The sequence below is a fragment of the Microtus pennsylvanicus genome, chromosome 12 (assembly GCF_037038515.1).
Source record: "Microtus pennsylvanicus isolate mMicPen1 chromosome 12, mMicPen1.hap1, whole genome shotgun sequence".
NCBI lineage: Eukaryota > Metazoa > Chordata > Mammalia > Rodentia > Cricetidae > Microtus > Microtus pennsylvanicus.
The window spans coordinates 66,206,723-66,226,508 of record NC_134590.1 but is presented as its reverse complement, the minus strand read 5'-3'; the positions used below and the strand labels follow the sequence as shown (position 1 = coordinate 66,226,508).

Genomic DNA, 19,786 nt, shown 5'->3' with positions numbered 1-19,786 from the left:
ATAGACATGCAGAGAAACCTGACGCTCAGGAAACAGAGTCCTCTCCAGGCTCATTCACTTTGGGCTTGGCTCTCGACCACTCAGTTATCAATCTGTTTCCCACTCTGCCTAATGTGAAACTCTGGGATCCTTCTGCTATGAGCAAATAAGACACACTCCACTTGCTCTGTCCTTTTTCCCCCTGATTGTGGTGGGATGGAATCCAGGGCTTAAGCTGCACTGCAGCTCCTCCTCCTCTATCTCACAGGTAAGAACATCACGGAACCCTGGTACCATTTTCCCAGCTACACTATAAAGACGGAAAGCCTCCCCCCAATATCCAGCTACTGCTTTACATCTGGAAATAATACACAAACCAGCCCAGCCCAGCCCAAACAAGCCGGTTACCCCAAGTGAGCACTGTCTTGGGGATCACACCCTCCACATGCTAGACAATCACTCTACCACAGAGCCACACTCCTTACCTACAATATTCTTTTTAATAGTTTAGTTTTGAATTCAACAGGAAAATAGAAGTGGAAACAGTAGAACTTTAAACACAAAAGAGATTTACTCACCCTGTCTAGGGGGCTGGGAGGAGGATTTCATATGAGCTGATGATGGCAACGGAAGAGAACAAAGGGGAAGGAGAGGACGAGACGGACCAAGAAGACACAAGAAAAGACACAGTAATGTCTTGGTGCCATGACTGGGAAAGGGGCATGCACAGGTATAGTATATGCCTTTCTGATGCCATGGGGCAAGGTGTGAACAAGAAGAAAAGTTTAGTGCTAAGTGAAAGCTCCATCGGAGCAGATCAAAACCTAAAATCCTTAGTGGAGTCGCAGGCTGTCCTGAGCACACCGGGGGTACGTCCTTTTCCCCCAGTAATTCACCGTAAAGTCATGCAGGCTGATTCAGGAGATGTGGGAGCCTGGGAACGCTGCCTAGGACCTGAATCCACTAAGCACCCCACCCCCAAAACACAAAGAAGACACTGATCCACCTGCCAAGTATATCTTGCCAGGGTGAGCATCTGAGAGCCTACACAGGCTGCCTGGGCACTGTACCAAAGAGCTATACAGCCATGTTCATAAAGATTCAAAGCATCCACCCTGAGATGTCCATCACATTAGTCAAGCCCCAGGCTAGCTGGTTCAAGCATCCATGCTGAAGGAACAAAAGGGAGGAAGCATCTGTCACCTGAGGGCTCTTGGGCAAAGCTGGGAAACTCTCCTGGGCAGACAGTGCTTTCTCACTCTGTCCGCATCTCCCACAGCTCCCTCCCTGCCTAGCCCCCATACTTACCACAGGCCTGCCCATATGCAGTGGCCTGCACAAAGAGCACATAGAGGGGAGGTGGCAGGTGCCTCGCAGTCTCATACTGTTTGTGTGCCTGGTCAAATGGCATGAACAGATATTCTTGCACTGGGAGGGAAGCCTGCAAGCAATAAACGGAAAATTCAGTCCATCTACATGGATGTTTTATGATAGTTTTGTTTTGCTTTTTGTTTGTTTGAGATAGAATTTCTTGGGTTAGCCCTGGCCATCCTGGAACTCACTCTGTAGACCAGGTTGGCCTTGAACTCAGAGATCCGCCTGTCTCTGCCTCCCAAGAGCTGGGACTAAAGTACTCAGGGTGCACAGACAAGCAATCTCTGTGAGGTTGAGGCCAGCCTGGTCTATATAGGGAATTCCAAAAGCCAGGACTAGAGAGGGAGAAAGAGACCCTATCTCATAAGAGAAAACAATACAAAACAATAACAAGAAAAAAGAGATATAAGGTATATTCAAGCTTATTTTATAAAACAAAACCTCCCAATTGGCAAGGTAACTGTTAATGGCTTGGTGTGACTAAAGTTTTTTTTTTTTTTACTAAGAACACACAAAACAAAATGTAGACCAGGCTAGTTTGAAACTCTTATGCAGACCAGGCTGGCCTCAAGGCATTTACCACCATCCTCAGCTTCTTGGTTTTTTGAGAAATAGTCTTGCAATGTAGTCTAAGGAGCCTAGAGCCTGCTCTTTATTCAGCCCAAACTGGCCACAACGTCACAATCTTCCTGCCTCAACTTTCTAGGTCCACTACCAGCCCAGCTCCATGTCCTTTTTTTTTCCTATTATGAAGTTCTATTATAAAAATACATTTTTGTTAACAGTTCTAATTCCATGCCTATGAAGGAAAGAAGGGCAGACTTGCCAATTCCTAGAAAAATGGATTTATAATTTCCCTAGAATCCTTTCACAAAGTTCCTCTATTAGCCCTTTATCTTGCTTCATAAAATCAAAAGGATTTAGATCAAATCTAGCATCACAAACCAACAAAAATCAGGTCACATACACAAATGTGTGTGTGTGTGTGTGTACACATTTTATAGACAGACAGAAAAACAGAGATAGAGCGAGTAAGCAAGAGGGAGATTTTATATGGGTAAAGTGGAAGCTTTTCAAATTGAGTCAAGTTCTTTTTTTCCAGAGAGCAATCCACTTTTCACCATCAGCCCCTGAGGTATCGAGTGAACCTATTAGATATTCTCAGGAAGCAAGTTTAAATGCCTAGGAACAGCAGGCTGGTGAGGAGCATGCAGGGAAGGGGTGAACTGAACTTAACGAATCTGAGACAGTGTTACCTCAAAGCTATAGAGAGGCAATAGTCTGGGCACGTGTGTGGATGCTCCTGACCCAGTAGCCCAGTATCTCTTTACTCCAGAACATAACTTGTCTTTCCCAGAAAAAGCATTCTCAGTGTAAGCTGACTAGGATGCCAGAGCTGGGAAGCCCAGAGCGAAGCCGGCCCTGTGGCCTCTGGTCTGTGGTGAAGGCAGAGCCATGCTCACCTGCATGATGCTGTTGAGGCGAGGCTGCAGGCTGCTCAGATACTCCTTCTTCACCTCAATCTCCTTCAGGATCTTCTCCTTGTTGGACAGACATTCGCGGTACTTCTCTGCCAGCCTGCAGGGGCACACAGGGCACTGTCACCAAGGCATTGCGGGGATATTGCAGCACAGCGGTTCAGATCACTCTATCGACAGCCAGCATTCTGTGCTGAGTCCTTTGTCCATACGAGCACCATCAAACTTAGTAATTGCATAAATCCTCGAATATGTTGACTTAAAACATTTTTATTACATCTCTTTATTTTGTGTGTGGGACAGGGTGAGAGCACATGTATCATAGCATGCATGTGGAAGTCAGAGAATAACCCACCTACCATGTGGTTTCCAGGGATCAAACCCAAGTTGTCAGGCTAGAAATTAACCCCTGAGCTGTGTCATTGGCCCTTTAATTAACAAGGTCAAGCTGGTCTTGAACTCGTGACAAGCTTCCTGCATCAGTCTTCCAAGGGAAAAGATGACAAATGTGAGCCACCATTCGCAGACGTCAGACATTTTTTTCCTTTCCTTTCCTTTCCTTTTCATTCCCCTTCCTCTTTTTCTCATTGTGAGACAGGGTTCTACTAAGTTATACATGTTAACCTTTGTCTTGTTAGGGCTTCTAGTTGTGATAAAACAAGACAAAAAGCAACTCAGGGAGAAAAGGGTTACTTCATCTTACAATTCTAGGAAGGAACTCATTTAGGAACTGGGGGGCCAGAACTGGGCCATGGAGGAATGCTGCTTATTGGCTGGTTCCGCACAGCTTGCTCAGTTTGTTTTATTTCTCTTTTTTTTTTTGGTTTTTCAAGACAAGGTTTCTCAGTACAACAGCTCTGCTTATCCTGGAACTCACTTTGTAGACCAGGCTAGCCTTGAACTTGAGATCCACCTGCCTCTACCTCCCAAGTGTTGGGATTAAAGGAGTGTGCCACCACTGCCCAGCTCAGTTTGTCTTCTTATACACCCAAGGACCACCTAAGTAGGGCTAGCACTGACCACAGTGGGCTGGACCCTTCCACATAAATCAAGAAAATGCTCCACAGAGTGACCTACAGGCCAATCTTAAAGAGGCATTTTCTCAGTGAAGTTCCTTCCTCTCAGATGTCTCTAGCTTGTATCAAATTGACAAAAAATTTGTCAGCACAGGGCTGGAGAGATGGCTCAGCAGTCAAGAGCACTGGCTGCTCTTCCAGAGGACCTGCATTCAATTCCCAGTACCCATATGGTAGATCACAACCGTCTGTAACTAATCTGGTATCCTTACACTGATATCAGTGCACATAAAAACAAATATTTTTCAAAAGGAAGATATGAAGTCATAAAGAAATAATATTTAAAAAAATTAGCCAGTACAACCTTTTCTTTGAGTACTTTGAGCTCCCTTTGTAGCTCAGGCTAGCCCAGCCTCCCAAGAAGTTAGGATTAAAGATCTATATTACCAGGCCTAGCAAGAAGATTTTTTTAAAATATGTATTTATTTATTTATTTTGTATACGATATTAGTTTCCATGTCTGCCTACATTCCAGAAGAGGACGTCAGACCTCATTATAGATGGCTGTAAGCCACCATGGTTAAAAAGCCAGGCATAGTTGCATATTCCTTAGTCCCAGCATCTAGGAGTCAGAAGCAGGTGGATTTGAGAGGCCATCCTGGACTACATACTGTGTTCCAGACCAGCCAAGGCTATAATAATGAGACCCTGTCTTAACAAAAAAACAAAAGGAAACTAAACAAAAAACCTCTAAAAAAGAACAACAGAAACCAAACAAATAAAATAAAAACATTAAAAAAGAAAAGTTGGTCAGATCTCTGTGAGTTTGAGGCCAACCTGGTGGTATATAGAGCTAGTTTCAGGATAGCCACGATTACACAGAGAAATCTTTTTTTTTTTTTTTTTTTTTGTTTTCGAGACAGGGTTTCTCTGTAGCTTTGGTTCCTGTCCTGGAACTAGCTCTGTAGACCAGGCTGGCCTCGAACTCCCAGAGATCCGCCTGCCTCTGCCTCCTGAGTGCTGGGATTAAAGGTGTGCGCCACCACCGCCCGGCTACACAGAGAAATCTTGTCTCAAAAAAAAAAAAAAAAATCCAAGCCGGGCGGTGGTGGCGCACGCCTTTAATCCCAGCACTCGGGAGGCAGAGGCAGGCGGATCTCTGTGAGTTCGAGACCAGCCTGGTCTACAAGAGCTAGTTCCAGGACAGGCTCCAAAACCACAGAGAAACCCTGTTTCGAAAAAAAAAAAAAAATCCAAAGGGGGCTGCAGAGATTGCTCAGCAGTAAAGAGCACTGGCTGTTCTTCCAGAGGTCCCGGGTTCAATTCCCAGCACCCACGTGACAACTAACAACTATCTGTAACTCCAGTTTCTGGGGATCTGATATCTTCACAAAATACCAATGCACATAAAGTAAAAATAGGCAAATTATTAAAAAAAAAAAAAAGAAAGAAAAGACCAAAACCCAAAACAAACAAAACTTAAAAAAAAAATCCGGGGCTGGAGAGATGGCTCAGTGGTTAAGAGCACTGGCTGCTCTTCCAGAGGCCCTGAGTTCAATTCCCAGCACCCACATGGCAGCTCACAACTGTCTATAACTCCAGTTCCAAAGGATCTAACACCTTCACACCAATGCACATAAAATAAAGTTAAATAATTTAAAAAAAAAAAATCCGAAAACAAAAAGAAAAGTTGAGAGTACAAAGCAGTAACATCAGTCTCCCAAGAGGCTGAAGCAGGAGGATTTCAAATTTAAGACTTACTGGAGTGGCAAAGTGAGTTCAGGGCCAGCGTGGTCACAGAGCAAGGCCCCATCTCACAGCAAACAAACAAACAGGGTGAAAATAGTCTGAGGCTATGTGCAGTGCAGTGACAGAATCCTCGTTTACATGCGCGAGGTTCTGAGTTCCAAGCCCAGTAACAAAAGCAAAACAAAATAACCCCATCTCCACAAATAAAAACAAAACCACCTTGTAAGAAGCATTATTTATGATAGTACAATATGGAAACAACCTAAAAAGTCTGAAAGAAAAATGGTTTCTGATTTTTCTATGCCTAGGATTGTGACTGTGGTGCAACCTTCTGAAATACTACTTACAAAGTTTTTTAAGACAATAAGCTTACAGATGTGGAGAATACAAAATTCAGAGTTAGACCCACATGGTTAGATCTATAGGGGTGCAGCTCAGTGGTAAAGCACTTGCTTAATACGTATGAGGACTTAGAGTGGATCCCCAGCATTGCAGACAGAGATTGATTCCTTTTTTTGTTTTATCAACTTGACACACACCACAGTTATCTGGAAGAGGAACCTCAGTCTAGAAAATGCCTTCATCAGATTGGCCTAGGAAAGGGCCAGCATACTGTGAGCAGTGCCACCCTCTGGGCTAGTGCTAAGCAAGCCAAGAGGAGTAGGCCAGTAACAGCATTCCTCCATTGATCTGCTCCAGTTAAGAACCGCAGCCTCCTGCCTGGCTGCCCTCAGTGAGCTGAAACACACCCTCCCCAACAAGTCATTTTTGGTCACAGTGTTTATCACAGCAATAGAAAGCCTAACCAAGATAAGCAGAGGCAGGCTGATTCAGTGAATTCAAGACCAGCCTGGTCTACACAATGAGTTCCAGGACAGTCAGAGATACACAGAGAAACCCTGTCTTGAAAGAAAAAACAAAAAAACTAAAAGGACAAGCAGCAACAAAGAGTTTAAGATATAGTACAGCTGGTAGAGTGCTTGCCTAGCACCACATAAATCCAGATGTCATGGTACTTACCTATAATCCCAGCACTTGGGAGGCGGAGGCAGGAAGAGCAGAAGTTCAGAGTCACAGTAAGTGGATAAAGGCACTTGCTGTGCAAGCCTGATGACCTGAGAGCAATCCCAGAACTCACAAAAGGGGGAAGGAGAGAACCAACTCCAAAGTTGTCCTCTGACTTCCATACACTTGTTATGGTACATACACCATGCACACACACAATAATAAAAGGTAAAATTAAAAACAATATTAGGAGTCCATGATGGACGGTGGTGGCGCACACCTTTCATCCCAGCACTTGGGAGGCAGAGGCAGGCGGATCTCTGTGAGTTTGAGGCCATCCTGGTCTACAAGAGCTAGTTCTGGGACAGCCAGGGTTACATAGAGAGACTCTATCTCAAAAACCCAAAATAAAAATAGTAATCATTTAAAAGGAAAAAAAAAATTTCATTCTCATTTATTAACATTTTTTAAGATTTTATTTTTAAATTATGTGTGTGTGTGTGTGTGTGTTGGAGGTTTATGTACATGAGTGCAGGTATCCAAAGATGACAAACATTAGATCCCCGGAGCTGGAGTTACAGATGAAAGTGAGTTAGCTTAAATAGGTGATAGGAACTCAACCCGGGTCCTCTGGAAGAGCCACTATGTGTTCCTAACCACTGATTCAGCTCTCCAGCCCCTCAGGTGTTACAATTTCAAAGGAAAAAAATTACTTTCATGCCCAGACATGGTAGTAGCATGCCTGTAGTTCTAACCACTGGGAAGCTGGGGCAAGAAGAGGGCTTGTGCAGCAGTTTGTGACCAGTTGAGGCAATATAGAAAAACCTGCCTTTGGACACTGGATTTTGAATAGTGTTAAGAATGCTAAAAACTGGGGGTTGGAGAGATGGCTCAGTGGTTAAGAGCATTGCCTACTCTTCCAAAGGTCCTGAGTTCAATTCCAAGCAACCACATGGTGGCTCACAACCATCTGTAATGAGGTCTGGTGCCCTCTTCTGGCCTGCAGGCATACACACAGACAGAATATTGTATACATAATAAATAAATAAATATTTTTAAAAAAAAGAATGCTAAAAACTATGGGGACTTTTAGAGATGGACTGGATATATTCTGCATTACGGAATGGATATGAGCCTATGATTACAAAAAGGAGATATAGATATGCCTAGTGTCACCTTGACAAAGGACGGGGTTGTGATGGTTAATACTGACCCGAATGGATGAGATCTAAAATATCCTAGAGGGCCAACAAGTTAAAGAGCTTGCTCAAGCCTGATGACTGGAGTTCACTTCCCAAAACCCACTGCCGAAGGAACGAAATAAAAATCGTCTTCTCTCGGGGGCTGGAGAGATGGCTCAGAGGTTAAGAGCATTGGCTGTTCTTCCACCTGAGTTCAATTCCCAGCAACCATATGGTTGTTCACAACCATCTGTAATGAGATCTAGTGCCCTCTTCTGGCCTGCAAATATATGTGCAGGCAGAACATTGTATACACAATAAATAAATAGATCTTTAAAAAAAAAATCGCCTTCTCACCTCCCCATGTATGAGCATACCTCCCCTCCCCACACACACACACAATTAGAATCACCTAGGAGATGAGTCTCCTGGAATATCCTTGAAGGAGAATCTTGACTAGGTTAATGGAGGTAGGAAAACTCACTCTAAAGAGGATAGCAGGGCTGGGCAGATGTCTCAGCAGGTAAGAATATCTACGACTCTTGCAGAAAATTGGGGCTCAGTTTCTGGTACCCACTGTCTTTAGGCAGCTCACAACCATTACATGTAACTCCAGTTCTTTGACTGACCACTTGCTTTGGATGGCGTTAGTTTGTCTCACTATCAAAGGGCTAGGGGACCACGTTTTGTGTGGCAGGTGCAAATTGTACCTTGTCAGGTCATTTAGAATTTTGACTGCCATACACTGCAGAAATATGGGCCTGTATAATCCAGCCCTACAATTTGTGTGGTTAAAGAGGTCAGAGAGGAGGAAGCACTACCTTTTCCGCTGCTCCAGCTCCCAGTCCAAACGGGCCAAGGTCTGTTGGTGGGGATCTCCCATGGTGATTTCAGCCTTGCTGATGTTGGGTGGAGCCTCCGTATAAAATTCCTCTAAACTGACCAGATCAATTTCTTCATGCTTTGACCTGTAAGCAAAAACCAAGTTATCAGGCAGCCATTTTCAGGACCCCGAACTGTGACTTTCTAGGAGCAGCTGATCGATTTATCCCCATGCAGCTCCACATATAGCTACTTGAGATCTCGAATTCTCTCAGCAAATGCTCAATGACAGACATTTCAGTATGGCAAAAGGCTATTAGTGACAACCACAAGGCCATTTGCCCATGTTGCCCGATCTATTTGTCAACAAATTAGTTGAATACTTGAAAAGGATGTTTGATGAATTTACAAATGTCTCCTGGTTGAACAGGAGAACTATTAGCCAAGAAACTCAGAATTCCCATAGTCTAGGTTCATGCCATCATATTGAAACCAAGATAAGACACGTCATCACAGAGGAATAAGCCTAGGCGTCTACACCTAACTTTAAGACATTTCACTAGAAAAAGCCAGACTGGCAGAACTGGATGTGGAAAAAAAAATCTAGTGGCTTTAATTTCTGCTCGTTTCTAAGTATTCTTATAAAAGAAGCCTGATTTTGCACTGGGGAAATACGCATCAGAGTTACCATACATTAATAAGCACCATGTGAGGTGGGGACATGGTAATCCAACACTCAGGAGGCAGAGGCAGGCGGATCTCTATGAGTTCGAGGCCATCCTGGTTTACAGTGTGAGTTCCAGGATAGTTAGGGCTACACAGAGAAACCTGGTCGAGAAAAATCTCAAAAATAAAATAAGCACCTATTATATGCTATCCTCACCTCATCTAGTTCTTAAAGATGAGGATTTTATCTCCGTTTAAAAATCATTACTTATTATATAAATTAGCTATACTTTATTTTTTTCCCATTTTTCTTGTTTGTTTGAGACAGGGTTTCTCTGTGTAGCCCTGGCTGTTGAGGGACTCACCCTGTAGACCAGGATGGCCTCGAACTCAGAGAGCTACTTGCCTTTGCCTGCCAAGTGCTAGGGTTAAAGTTGTGCACCATCACTGCCTGGCTCTTTTTCCAATGTTTCCAAGATCATACAGCTAGTGAGGGGCAAAGCCTGGATGTTAACTCCAAAGCTCATGATCCTTCTCTGTGGCCACCTGCCTGAGTTCTATTATATTCTGACTTTGCCAACTTCCATCAAAACGATGATATGATTATAGAGTAGGGCATCACATTCGTGTTGTTTTTATACATTTTCAACTGTCATAATGTCAAAAATAGTATTGGAGAGGGAGATGTTGACCAACAGGTACATTATTTTTTCAATAGAGCAAGTAGGTGCTGGTATTCTAGCACAGTACGTAGATATAATAATAATAAATGTTGAGGAGAAAGAATTGCTTTTAACAAGTGCTGAGCCCAAAATGCAAAAGGTCAGAGGTTTCCACAGTTCTTTGTGTAGTTTGAAATGACTGCTTGAGATTCTCTCCCTCCAATTAATCCCCAAATCCTGCAGTCTTTAAGCTTGCTGATGCTCCTATAAAGAAGGGATCACTCACACCATGAAGAACAAGCATTACCACATGTACATCAAAGCCCTGTCCCCCAAACTCACTTGAACTCCAGGCATTTGGTGATTTCCTTCTGCAGGTGCATCACTTCGTAGAGCAGGTTCTGCAGCTGCAGGTGGTAGGCATCAACTTTCTGCTTGGCCTGAAGGAAGACGAGGTGAGCAGGGCAATTTAGGGCAAGACTGAGCATCAGCAAGTCAGATCAGTTAGTTACAGTGGGGACAGAGAATAGTCAGGCTATTAATTTCAACTCTACCTCATGGGTCTGATCTCTTCCTTTCTTTAACCTGATGTGAGCTAATCGGTTAAGCTTCTTTAGAGTCATGAAATGCACACAGCTCTGGATCCTTCGTTCTTCAATTTCAATGGCCTGTGCACAAAAAAATGGTAAAGACCAACAGATGATGGATCAGATCCGTTAACACCCTAGCTGCTGCCAAGCCAACACCATCCAGGGCCATAAACAAACTCTAAAGGAAGCCTGGAAACAGAAGACTGACCACGTAGCCAACAGTCTGCAGAGCAGCATGCCTAAGTTTTATTGTGACTACTGGGGTATATATCTTACCCATGGCTCTCCATCTGTGAGAGAGACACACGGCATGATCTGTGATGTGTATCTTAGCCATGGCTCTCCATCTGTGAGAGAGACACACGGCATGATCTGTGATGTGTATCTTAGCCATGGCTCTCCATCTGTGAGAGAGACACACGGCATGATCTGTGATGTGTATCTTAGCCATGGCTCTCCATCTGTGAGAGAGACACACGGCACAGTCTGTGATGTGTATCTTAGCCATGGCTCTCCATCTGTGAGAGAGACACACGGCATGATCTGTGATGTGTATCTTAGCCATGGCTCTCCATCTGTGAGAGAGACATCTGTGATGTGCATCTTAGCCATGGCTCTCCATCTGTGAGAGAGACACACGGCATGATCTGTGATGTGTATCTTAGCCATGGCTCTCCATCTGTGAGAGAGACACACAGCATGATCTGTGATGTGTATCTTAGCCATGGCTCTCCATCTGTGAGAGAGACACACGGCACAGTCTGTGATGTGTATCTTAGCCATGGCTCTCCATCTGTGAGAGAGACACACGGCAGTGGTCAGAAACAGAGAGAATGTGAAGAACTTAACACCAGAAACAGATGGAGGAGCAGGCCCAGAGCCTGACTGACAATACAACGGCTGCATTTCAACAAGGAAAGCTCTTGTTCTGTTTCAGTAGAAGATCAGGGTGCTGAGCCTGAGTGTTTTTTAGCTGCATGAGAAGGAAGGCTTCCCCCTTCCTAACAGACAGAACAGTTTTGTAGGGGAGAAGTAGGATTTAAAAAGTGCAGCTTCCACTTATATTGTGAGATGTGAAACTAAAACCGTCAGCTGTTTTAAAGGGAGGGAGGGAAAACATGATGGTACACGCCTTTAACCCTTGATGTGGGAGTCCCCTCTGTGTGCTGTGATTACCATTAATGAATAAAGGAACTGCCTTGGCCTGTTGATAGGGCAGAACTTAGGTAGGCAGGGAAGACAGAACTGAATTCTGGAAGGAAGAAGGCAGAGTCAGGGAGATGCCTTGGAGCTACTGCTGCCAGAGTCAGACATGCCGAAACTTTGCTGGCAGGCCACAACCTCGTGGTGATACACGGATTGATGGAGATGGGTTAAATTAAGATGTAAGAGTTAGCCAATAAGAAGCTAGAGCTAATAGGCCAAGCAGTGATTTAAATAATACAGTTTCTGTGTGATTATTTCGGTTCTGGGCAGCCGGGACGAACAAACAGGTCCTCCTCCAACAAACCCTAGCACTGAGAAGGCAGAGGCAAGAGTTCAACAACATCCTGATCTACACAGGGAGTTCTAAAGACAAAGAGAGAAAGAAATAAAAAGGAAAGAAGGAAAGAAGACAACTAGTTCACATAATAACATCTACACCTACTGATCCTCACCACAGCAATGCCATGCCATAAAACTCGGACTCTTATAAATATATGACAGCAATAAAAGTAACAGCTATGAAGCTTGGTAATAATAATAGAGCTATAGAATGTAATAATATTAACAATACTGGTCATCATACATGAAAATAAGTAAGACTGCTGGAAAAAGTGAATTCTTCTTTAACCTACCAGTTTCATTTTCAGATATACTGTTCTGTTTTCTATCTGCCCAATTCATCTAACATCCAAGACCATTTTGGGCTCTATGATTTACTTGCACATACTTCCTAATAGTTAGCAGAATACCTGAAATGTAAAAAATATTAAGTAGATAATATTAAATTATTATAATCATAGAAAAAAGTTATCTTGTACTTTTTTTTGTTTTTTTGAGACAGGTTTTCTCTGTGTAACCAGGCTGGTCTCAAACTCACAGAGATCAGCCTGCCTCTGCCTCCCAAGTGCTGGGACTAAAGGTGTGCGCCACCACCGCAATACTGTACCTTTATTACTATGATAGGAGATTGGACTAACAATTTAATAGGCAGCTCTCTGGAAGCTCCAGTCGCCAACCCTAATCACAGCTGGGACAGAGTACACGATCAGGAAGAACCTAGTGGCTGCAAAGGGAGCCCCGGCTGCGCAGACACACACCAGGGTTAGCATGCCTAGCCTTTCTCCTTACCACATCCTTGCTGCCCTTGCTCTTCAGGTCCTGGATCTCGGCCATCAACCTTTGTAGCTCCTGGCAAGTATACTTGTAGAGATCATAGTCTCTGCCAGGGTCCCGCAGGTCAACCTCAGCCTCCTCGCTGTAGTATTTGCCTTCCTGGGGAGGAAAGGAGAAAGGGCTTGGGTAGAAGGTGGAAGTCTCCCTGCCAGGATCACAGACAGTAAGAATGAGAGCCTTCTATATGTAAGAACATTACAGTGTTGGTGCGACCGGTCTGGTCTACACCATGCCAGGCCAACTAGGACTACACAGTGAGACACTGTTTTACAAAACATAACTTTACAAAGAAACCCCAAACCAGGGCATTTATGGAATTGGTTCTTTTGTTGTTTTTTTTTTTGTGGTTTTTTTGTTGGGTTTTTTTGTTTGCTTGTTTTGTTTTTTAACACAGGATTTCTCTGTGTAGTTCTGCCTGTCCCAGAACTTGCTTTGTACATGAATGGGCTGGCCTCGAACAGAGATCTGCCTGCCTCTGCCTTCCCAAGTGCTTGGATTAAAGGCATGAGCTACCACCCAGAGATTCTCAAGTAAAAATTTCAATTACTTATTTATTTATTTATGGTTTTTTTTTTTGAGACAGGATTTCCTCTGTGAAACAGCCCTGGTCATCCTGGAGCTCACTCTGTAGACCAGATTGGTCAATAATTTATTTTTGTTTTGTTTTGTTTTGGTTTGGTTTCAAGATAGGGTTTCTCTGTGTAGCTTTGGAACCTCTCCTGAAACTCACTCTGTACACCAGGCTGGCCTTGAACCTATAGAGATCCACCTGCCTCTGCCTCCCAAGTGCTGGGATTAATGGTATACCACCATCACTTGGCAATAATTTGTTTAATATTTTGAAATTATGCATATGTGTGTATCTGAAAGTGGTTATAGGCATGTGGAAGTCAAAGGCATTGGGCGCTCTGGGAGCTGGAGCTATAGGGAATTTAAGCCACCAAATACAAGTGCTAGGAGCTTAACTTAGGTCCTTTGCAAACGGTTTAATTGAGCTCTTATTTGCTGAGGCATTTCTCCAGCCCCTAAAATGTTTTTCTCGTTTTCAAAATAGAAACCTCTGTGTTTTTTCGATTATGGAATAATGCATACCTGATGTCAAGAATTCAGGAAAGAGACATATCAAAAACAAAGTAAAATATGACCTGTGAGGTCAACCTAATGACCTGAGTTCTGGACTGCCAGACCTGAAGGAAATGACTCCCACAAGCTATTCTCTGAGTATTAGATGTGCGCCATGGTCCACTAGTGCCACACACCCCAAATATACACAACACATTTGTTTAATGGCCTGTAATTTCACTTCTCATCCCAAAAAAACTTCACTGTGAATACTGTGAATTTTTATTTTTAACCAAGCTAGGATCACATTGTCCATGCTGATTAAGGAAACTTCACATCCGGATAAACACAGATGTTTGCCTTAATAAATAAGGTAAAGGAAGATACCAAATATCAACACCCAGTATCAGCCTATAGACACAAACATACAATGTGTGCACACATACATACATGTGTACCCACACACATATGAATATATATACACAAACAAAAACTTAAAAAGCACTATTTGCCAGGCATTGTGGCCTATTCCTATAATCATCACACTTGGAAGATGGAGGCAGGACAATGTTGACTTCAAGCCAGCTTGGACTATAACATAAGACCTAAAATCAAATTAACAATGCTATAGTCAGAGCAAACACAGAAAATCTCTACATTAATTTTGATTTCCTTAAACTAAAGGGAAAAACTGTGTTTCATTTTCTCTTCACTTTATTCTTTCCATAAATTCCCATTTAAATGTATTAGAATTAATTCAGAGAGTCTTAGTATAGCTCAGTGATTAAGAGCACCTGCTGATCTTGGAGAAGACCCAGCTTCAATCCCCAGCAACCACATGGTGGCCCACAATTGTCTGTAATTCCAGTTTCATGGGAACCAGGACCTTCTTCTGATCTCTACAGGTACTGCACACACATGACTCAGGCAAAAAAACTTAAAACACATAAAAATATTTTTTAATGAGTTCTGGGTGGTAAAAGAGGACTTATTTTCTGCACCTGTTTATATGTTTTTACCTGGGCTGGAGAGATGGCTCAGCAGTTAAAAGCACTGGCTTCTCTTCCAGGGGACCCATGTTCAATTCCCAGTACCCACATGGCAGTTCATAGCTGTCTGTAATTCCAGTTCCAGGGGATCTGACACCCTCATACAGACATGCATGCAGGCAAAACACCAATGCACTAAAACAGAAATAAATAAATCTTAAAAAAAAAAAGTCACCAGAGAGTGGTGGCTCATGCCTGTAATCCCAGCACTTGGGAGGGAGAGGCAGGCAGATCTCTGTGAGTTCAATGGTCTACAGAGTGAGTTCCAGGACAGCCAAAGTTACACAGGGAAACCCCGTCTCAAAAATAAAATAAAATAAATCTGTGCCTGTGAGTTAAACAAATATACAAATTATAAAAGCATTGGCTTATTTCTTGATAGGAGGCTCTAATCCAGGGCCTTGTACAGTCTGAACACAGGCTCTACCACTAATTGGCACATAAACCCATGTTGCTTTTTTTTTAATATTTTTATTTATTTATTTATTATGTATACAATACTCTTTCTGCGTGTATGCCTGCAGGCCAGAAGAGAGCACCAGACCTATTACAGATGGTTGTGAGCCACCATGTGGTTGCTGGGAATTGAACTCAGGGCCTTTGAAAGAGCAGGCAATGCTCTTACCCTCTGAGCCATCTCTCCAGCCCCCCATGTTGATTTTTAATTTAAATTTAATCTGATTTGTTTCCTTAGTCTATTTCAATAAACAAGCCAGCTGTGGTGGTACACACCAGTAATCCAAGTATATCCAAATGATGATCCAAGATATCTCCAGCTTGGAGCTAACCTTGACTACATAGTGAGACCCTGTTTCAAAACAACAGAAACCAACCAATCAGCCTGGGGCTGATAACTCAGCATTTAGCAGTAACCAGTGCTCTTCCAAAGGACCTGACTCAATTCCCAGGACCTGCACAACAGCATACGACCATCTTACTCCAGGTCCAGGCATTTGATGCCCTCTTCTGGCCTCCAGGGGCACTGCACACATGTGTGCACAGACACAGATGCAGGCAAAACATCCATATGCTTAAAATTAAGACCCTGCTGATGACAAGAACTCCTGGGCCAAGCTGGGTGGTGGTGCATACCTTTAATCCCAGCACTTGGGAGGCATAGGCAGGCAGATCTCTGTGAATTTGAGGCCAGCCTGGTCTACAAGAGCTAGTTCCAGGATAGGCTCCAAAGCTACAGAGAAACCCTGTCTCGAAATAACAAAATAGAATGAAATTTCTTGGTCTTGGAAGCTCTAGAGCTGTGCAGTCAGCGCAAGCAAACCTTAAGACCATAGGAAAGCTCGGAACAGCATGCTGGAACATGCTCTCTGTGCAGGTATTGATCATACCCAATATTTGCACTTGATGTGAATATTCATCTTTTGTCATATCATGGGAATTCTAGTTACAACCAGAAGTCTCTGGACACTCCTGGACAGTCATTTGGCCAGTCTGTACTTTTCCAGCAGCACAGAACCCTGGCTAACTTTACCTGCTCTGTGTCAGATCGATTCCGTTTCCCTTCAGTTGGGGCTCCGTCACTTCGGATCACTTTGGGCTTCCGTTTTTTGCTGGATTCTGATGACATTGTTGCTCTTCCAGGTCAGAGAGCTATTAAGAAGAGAAAGCTTTTAAAGATTTCCCAGAGGGTCTGGATGGATGTCTCAGCAGTTAGGAGCACTTGTGGCTTTTCCAGAGGACCCTGTTTGACTCCCAGAACCCAGCCGACAGTTCATAACCATCTAGAACTACTGTTCCAGGGCACCCAATGCCCTCTGACCTCTGCAAATACCAACTGCATATGTGGTGCACAGATATAGATGTTGGCAAAACATATACACTTAGAAAGTGATAACTGAAAAATATATTGCACAAAATTTTCAAAGAATTAATAAAACTATTTATTTTTATTTTTTTTAGAAAGAAAAGGGCTGGAGATATGGCTCAGTAGTTAAGAGCACTAGCTGCTCTTCCAGAGGACGCATGTTCAATTCTCAGCACCCAAATGGCAGCTCACAACTGTCTATAACTCTAGTACCAGTGAATCCAACACCCTCACACAGACATACATGCAGGCAAAATACAATTACATAAAATTAAAAGAAATGAATCATTTTTAAAAAGAGAAAAAAGAAATGCCAATGAAAGAGCCGATTCTTAACCAAGACAAACGGATAGCCAAACTAACCAAAAGAGAGACTCTGTCAAACAAAAAGATTTTCCAGAATTCAACTTGGAGGCCTTCCCACCTCAGCCTCAGCAGTGCTGAGATTATAGCTGGGGGTCACCATGCTGTTAGCTCTTTTTCATTTTTCTTTTTCTTTGTTTTTCTAGACAGGGTCTCTCTGTGTAGCCCTGGTTATCCTGGAACTCGCTTTGTAGACCAAGCTGGCCTTGAACTCACAGAGATCCACCTACCTTTGCTTCCCAAGTGCTGGGATTAAAGGCATGCGCTGCCACTACTGCCTGGCTTGTGTGTTATCCTTTTCAACTTTAAAAAGAAAAATTCTGAGCCGGGCGATGGTGGCGCACGCCTTTAATCCCAGCACTCGGGAGGCAGAGGCAGGCGGATCTCTGTGAGTTCGAGACCAGCCTGGTCTACAGAGCTAGTTCCAGGACAGGCTCCAAAGCCACAGAGAAACCCTGTCTCGAAAAACCAAAAAAATCAGGAGGCAGAGGCAGGCGGATCTCTTTGAGTTCGAGGCCAGCCTGGTCTACAGAGCTAGTTCCAGGACAGGAACCAAAAAGCTACGGAGAAACCCTGTCTCGAAAATTTAAAAAAAAAAAATTAAAAAAAAAAAATAAAAAAAAAAAAGGAAAAATTCTGGCCAAGTATGATGGGTGGACACCTCTAATCCCAGCACTCTAGGGGTGAGGAGCAGAGGCAGATGGATCTTTGTGAGGTTGATGACAGCCTGGTCTACATACTGAAACACTGTCTCAAAAAACAAAAATCACAAAGACAAATTTTGATTGCTTCAAGTACATCTAGTTTCCTACTCTGTCGTTAGCATTTACAAATGTCAAGGTTCTTATAAGAAATGGATTCTCTCTCAGAGCCTTGGACAGGGAAACTAAGGCAGAATTTATCAATAACCATCTGTTTTCATTATTTATATTATGCAATTCTATCATTATCATAAGACAAGTGCAACCAGTTTCCTGTTTATGGTACACAGACCTCAAGTTTTCTACCAAAGTCAGTTTAAGCTTAGAAAGTGACTGTGAGGTTGAGAATGCAATCCGGCTGGTGGAGTGCTTGCCTAGCCTCCTCAAAGATCTGGGTTTGAACTCCTGGACCTGAGAAAACTGTCTGGGATATGCCTGCCAAAACCACTCTGGAGGTAGAGGCTACAAGGTAAGAAGTTCGAGATCATCCTTTGCTATATGGTGGATTAAACGTCAGCAGGGACCACATAATAAAATCCTGTCTCACAGGAAAAAACGGCGGGAAGATGGGCTGAGACATCAGTAACTACAACACTTGACTGAGGCAGAAGGATCTCCGCGAATGTGAAGCCAGCAGGGGGAGCTACCGGTAAGAATGGACTCCAGTGACTGCATTTAAAAACTTCATTGAGAAAGGGCAGGTGGTACATACATCTTCTTACTACTTAGGCCTTTGCAATGTGACTTTTAAAAAATCTTGTTTTATTTTTCTTAAAAATAAGATAAATAAAATATTTAGTGAAACAACTAAATTAAGTCCGGCCAGCTAGAATGGAAAAAAAAGCCCAGCCTCCGTCCCCTCCTAACGTACGCATTTTGTTTTTATTGCTCTCAGCCTTTACGCAGCAGCAATAAATACGTTCATCTTTCTTCACTACGACTCCCTGCAGTCGTATGCAGCGTTAAGTGAAGAGAGCGCCGGTCTCTCAGAAGGGCCTCAGGGCGGCTGCGAGTGACAGTTCATCAAGCGGCGGGCTCATCTGACAAAAGCCACAAAGGTGGCATCGAAAACCTGGGAAATCCCACCGTCACACCGGAGCGCTTCCCCTCACACACACGCAAAAGGACCATAAGGAAGGTGTCAGCACCTCCACTGTCTTCAGCACCCTCGGAGACTGAAAGGATGGAGCTCCGGCGAGTTCCCAGGAGGGGAAAACAGCCACGAGCCCCGTGGGAGCCCCGTGGGAGCCCCGTGGGAGCCCCGTGGGAGCCCCGTGGGAGCCCCGTGAGAGCCCCGCGGGTGAGCATCCCAGCCCGGGGAATATGCGTCGTTCCGTCGGCACCTCAGGCCCCGCGCGCCCCGCAACCCCAAACCACAGCACTCTGACTCTCGCTCACCACAATGCTCCTCACGCCTTCCAGCCAGGCGGCCACTTCCGGCTCACGACCAAAGAGAACCGGAACAAAAGAGATATTGGCCGGAAGTGAGATACAAAGACCAGAGGCAGCATGGGAAGCAAGGAAGGGGCGGATAAGCGGCTGGGAAACCTTTCTAATGGACCCTCTGAAACTGGGAAACTGCGGCGAAGAGGACCAAGAGCCTGTGTTCCCTTACTTTAATTTGCGATATGCTCAAGGAAGCACAGGAATGTCGCTGTGCCATAGCTTGGACCCTAGTGGATTTGCCTCCTCTGTGCGAGACAGAGTCTCTTTCTGTAGCACTGGCTGAGTTTTAACGCTGCGTAGCTGATCTCTAACTCACGAGGGTCCGCCCGCCTTGGCCTCACTGGAATTAAAGGCCTGTGTCACCACGCCCGGCTCTAACTTGACTTCTTGACTCTGTCAGAGTTACTACACCGTAGGCGGCGGTAACTTAGGGGCATAATCC

The 19,786-nt window shown here is 43.9% G+C and overlaps 1 protein-coding gene across 4 annotated transcripts in view; it reads right to left on the bottom strand.

The window, feature by feature from the left end:
- The window catches only part of Thoc5 (THO complex subunit 5), a 34,100-nt gene extending 14,733 nt beyond the window's left edge, over positions 1 to 19,367 (bottom strand). Inside the window, exons 1-9 of one of the 4 annotated variants that reach the window (XM_075944147.1) lie at positions 19,297 to 19,367; positions 16,502 to 16,620; positions 12,857 to 13,000; positions 10,487 to 10,600; positions 10,275 to 10,372; positions 8,604 to 8,750; positions 2,817 to 2,931; positions 1,288 to 1,420; positions 558 to 593 (exon numbers count right to left, since the gene is read on the bottom strand). In XM_075944147.1, coding sequence (XP_075800262.1) covers positions 558 to 593; positions 1,288 to 1,420; positions 2,817 to 2,931; positions 8,604 to 8,750; positions 10,275 to 10,372; positions 10,487 to 10,600; positions 12,857 to 13,000; positions 16,502 to 16,597 — 883 coding nt within the window. In that variant the 5' untranslated portion in view covers positions 16,598 to 16,620; positions 19,297 to 19,367. Of the gene's footprint in view, positions 1 to 557; positions 594 to 1,287; positions 1,421 to 2,816; positions 2,932 to 8,603; positions 8,751 to 10,274; positions 10,373 to 10,486; positions 10,601 to 12,856; positions 13,001 to 16,501; positions 16,621 to 19,046 lie in introns of all 4 variants that reach the window. The other 3 variants (XM_075944148.1, XM_075944149.1, XM_075944150.1) reach the window with 3 other exon arrangements.
- Between the last annotated feature and the right edge of the window lie 419 nt (positions 19,368 to 19,786).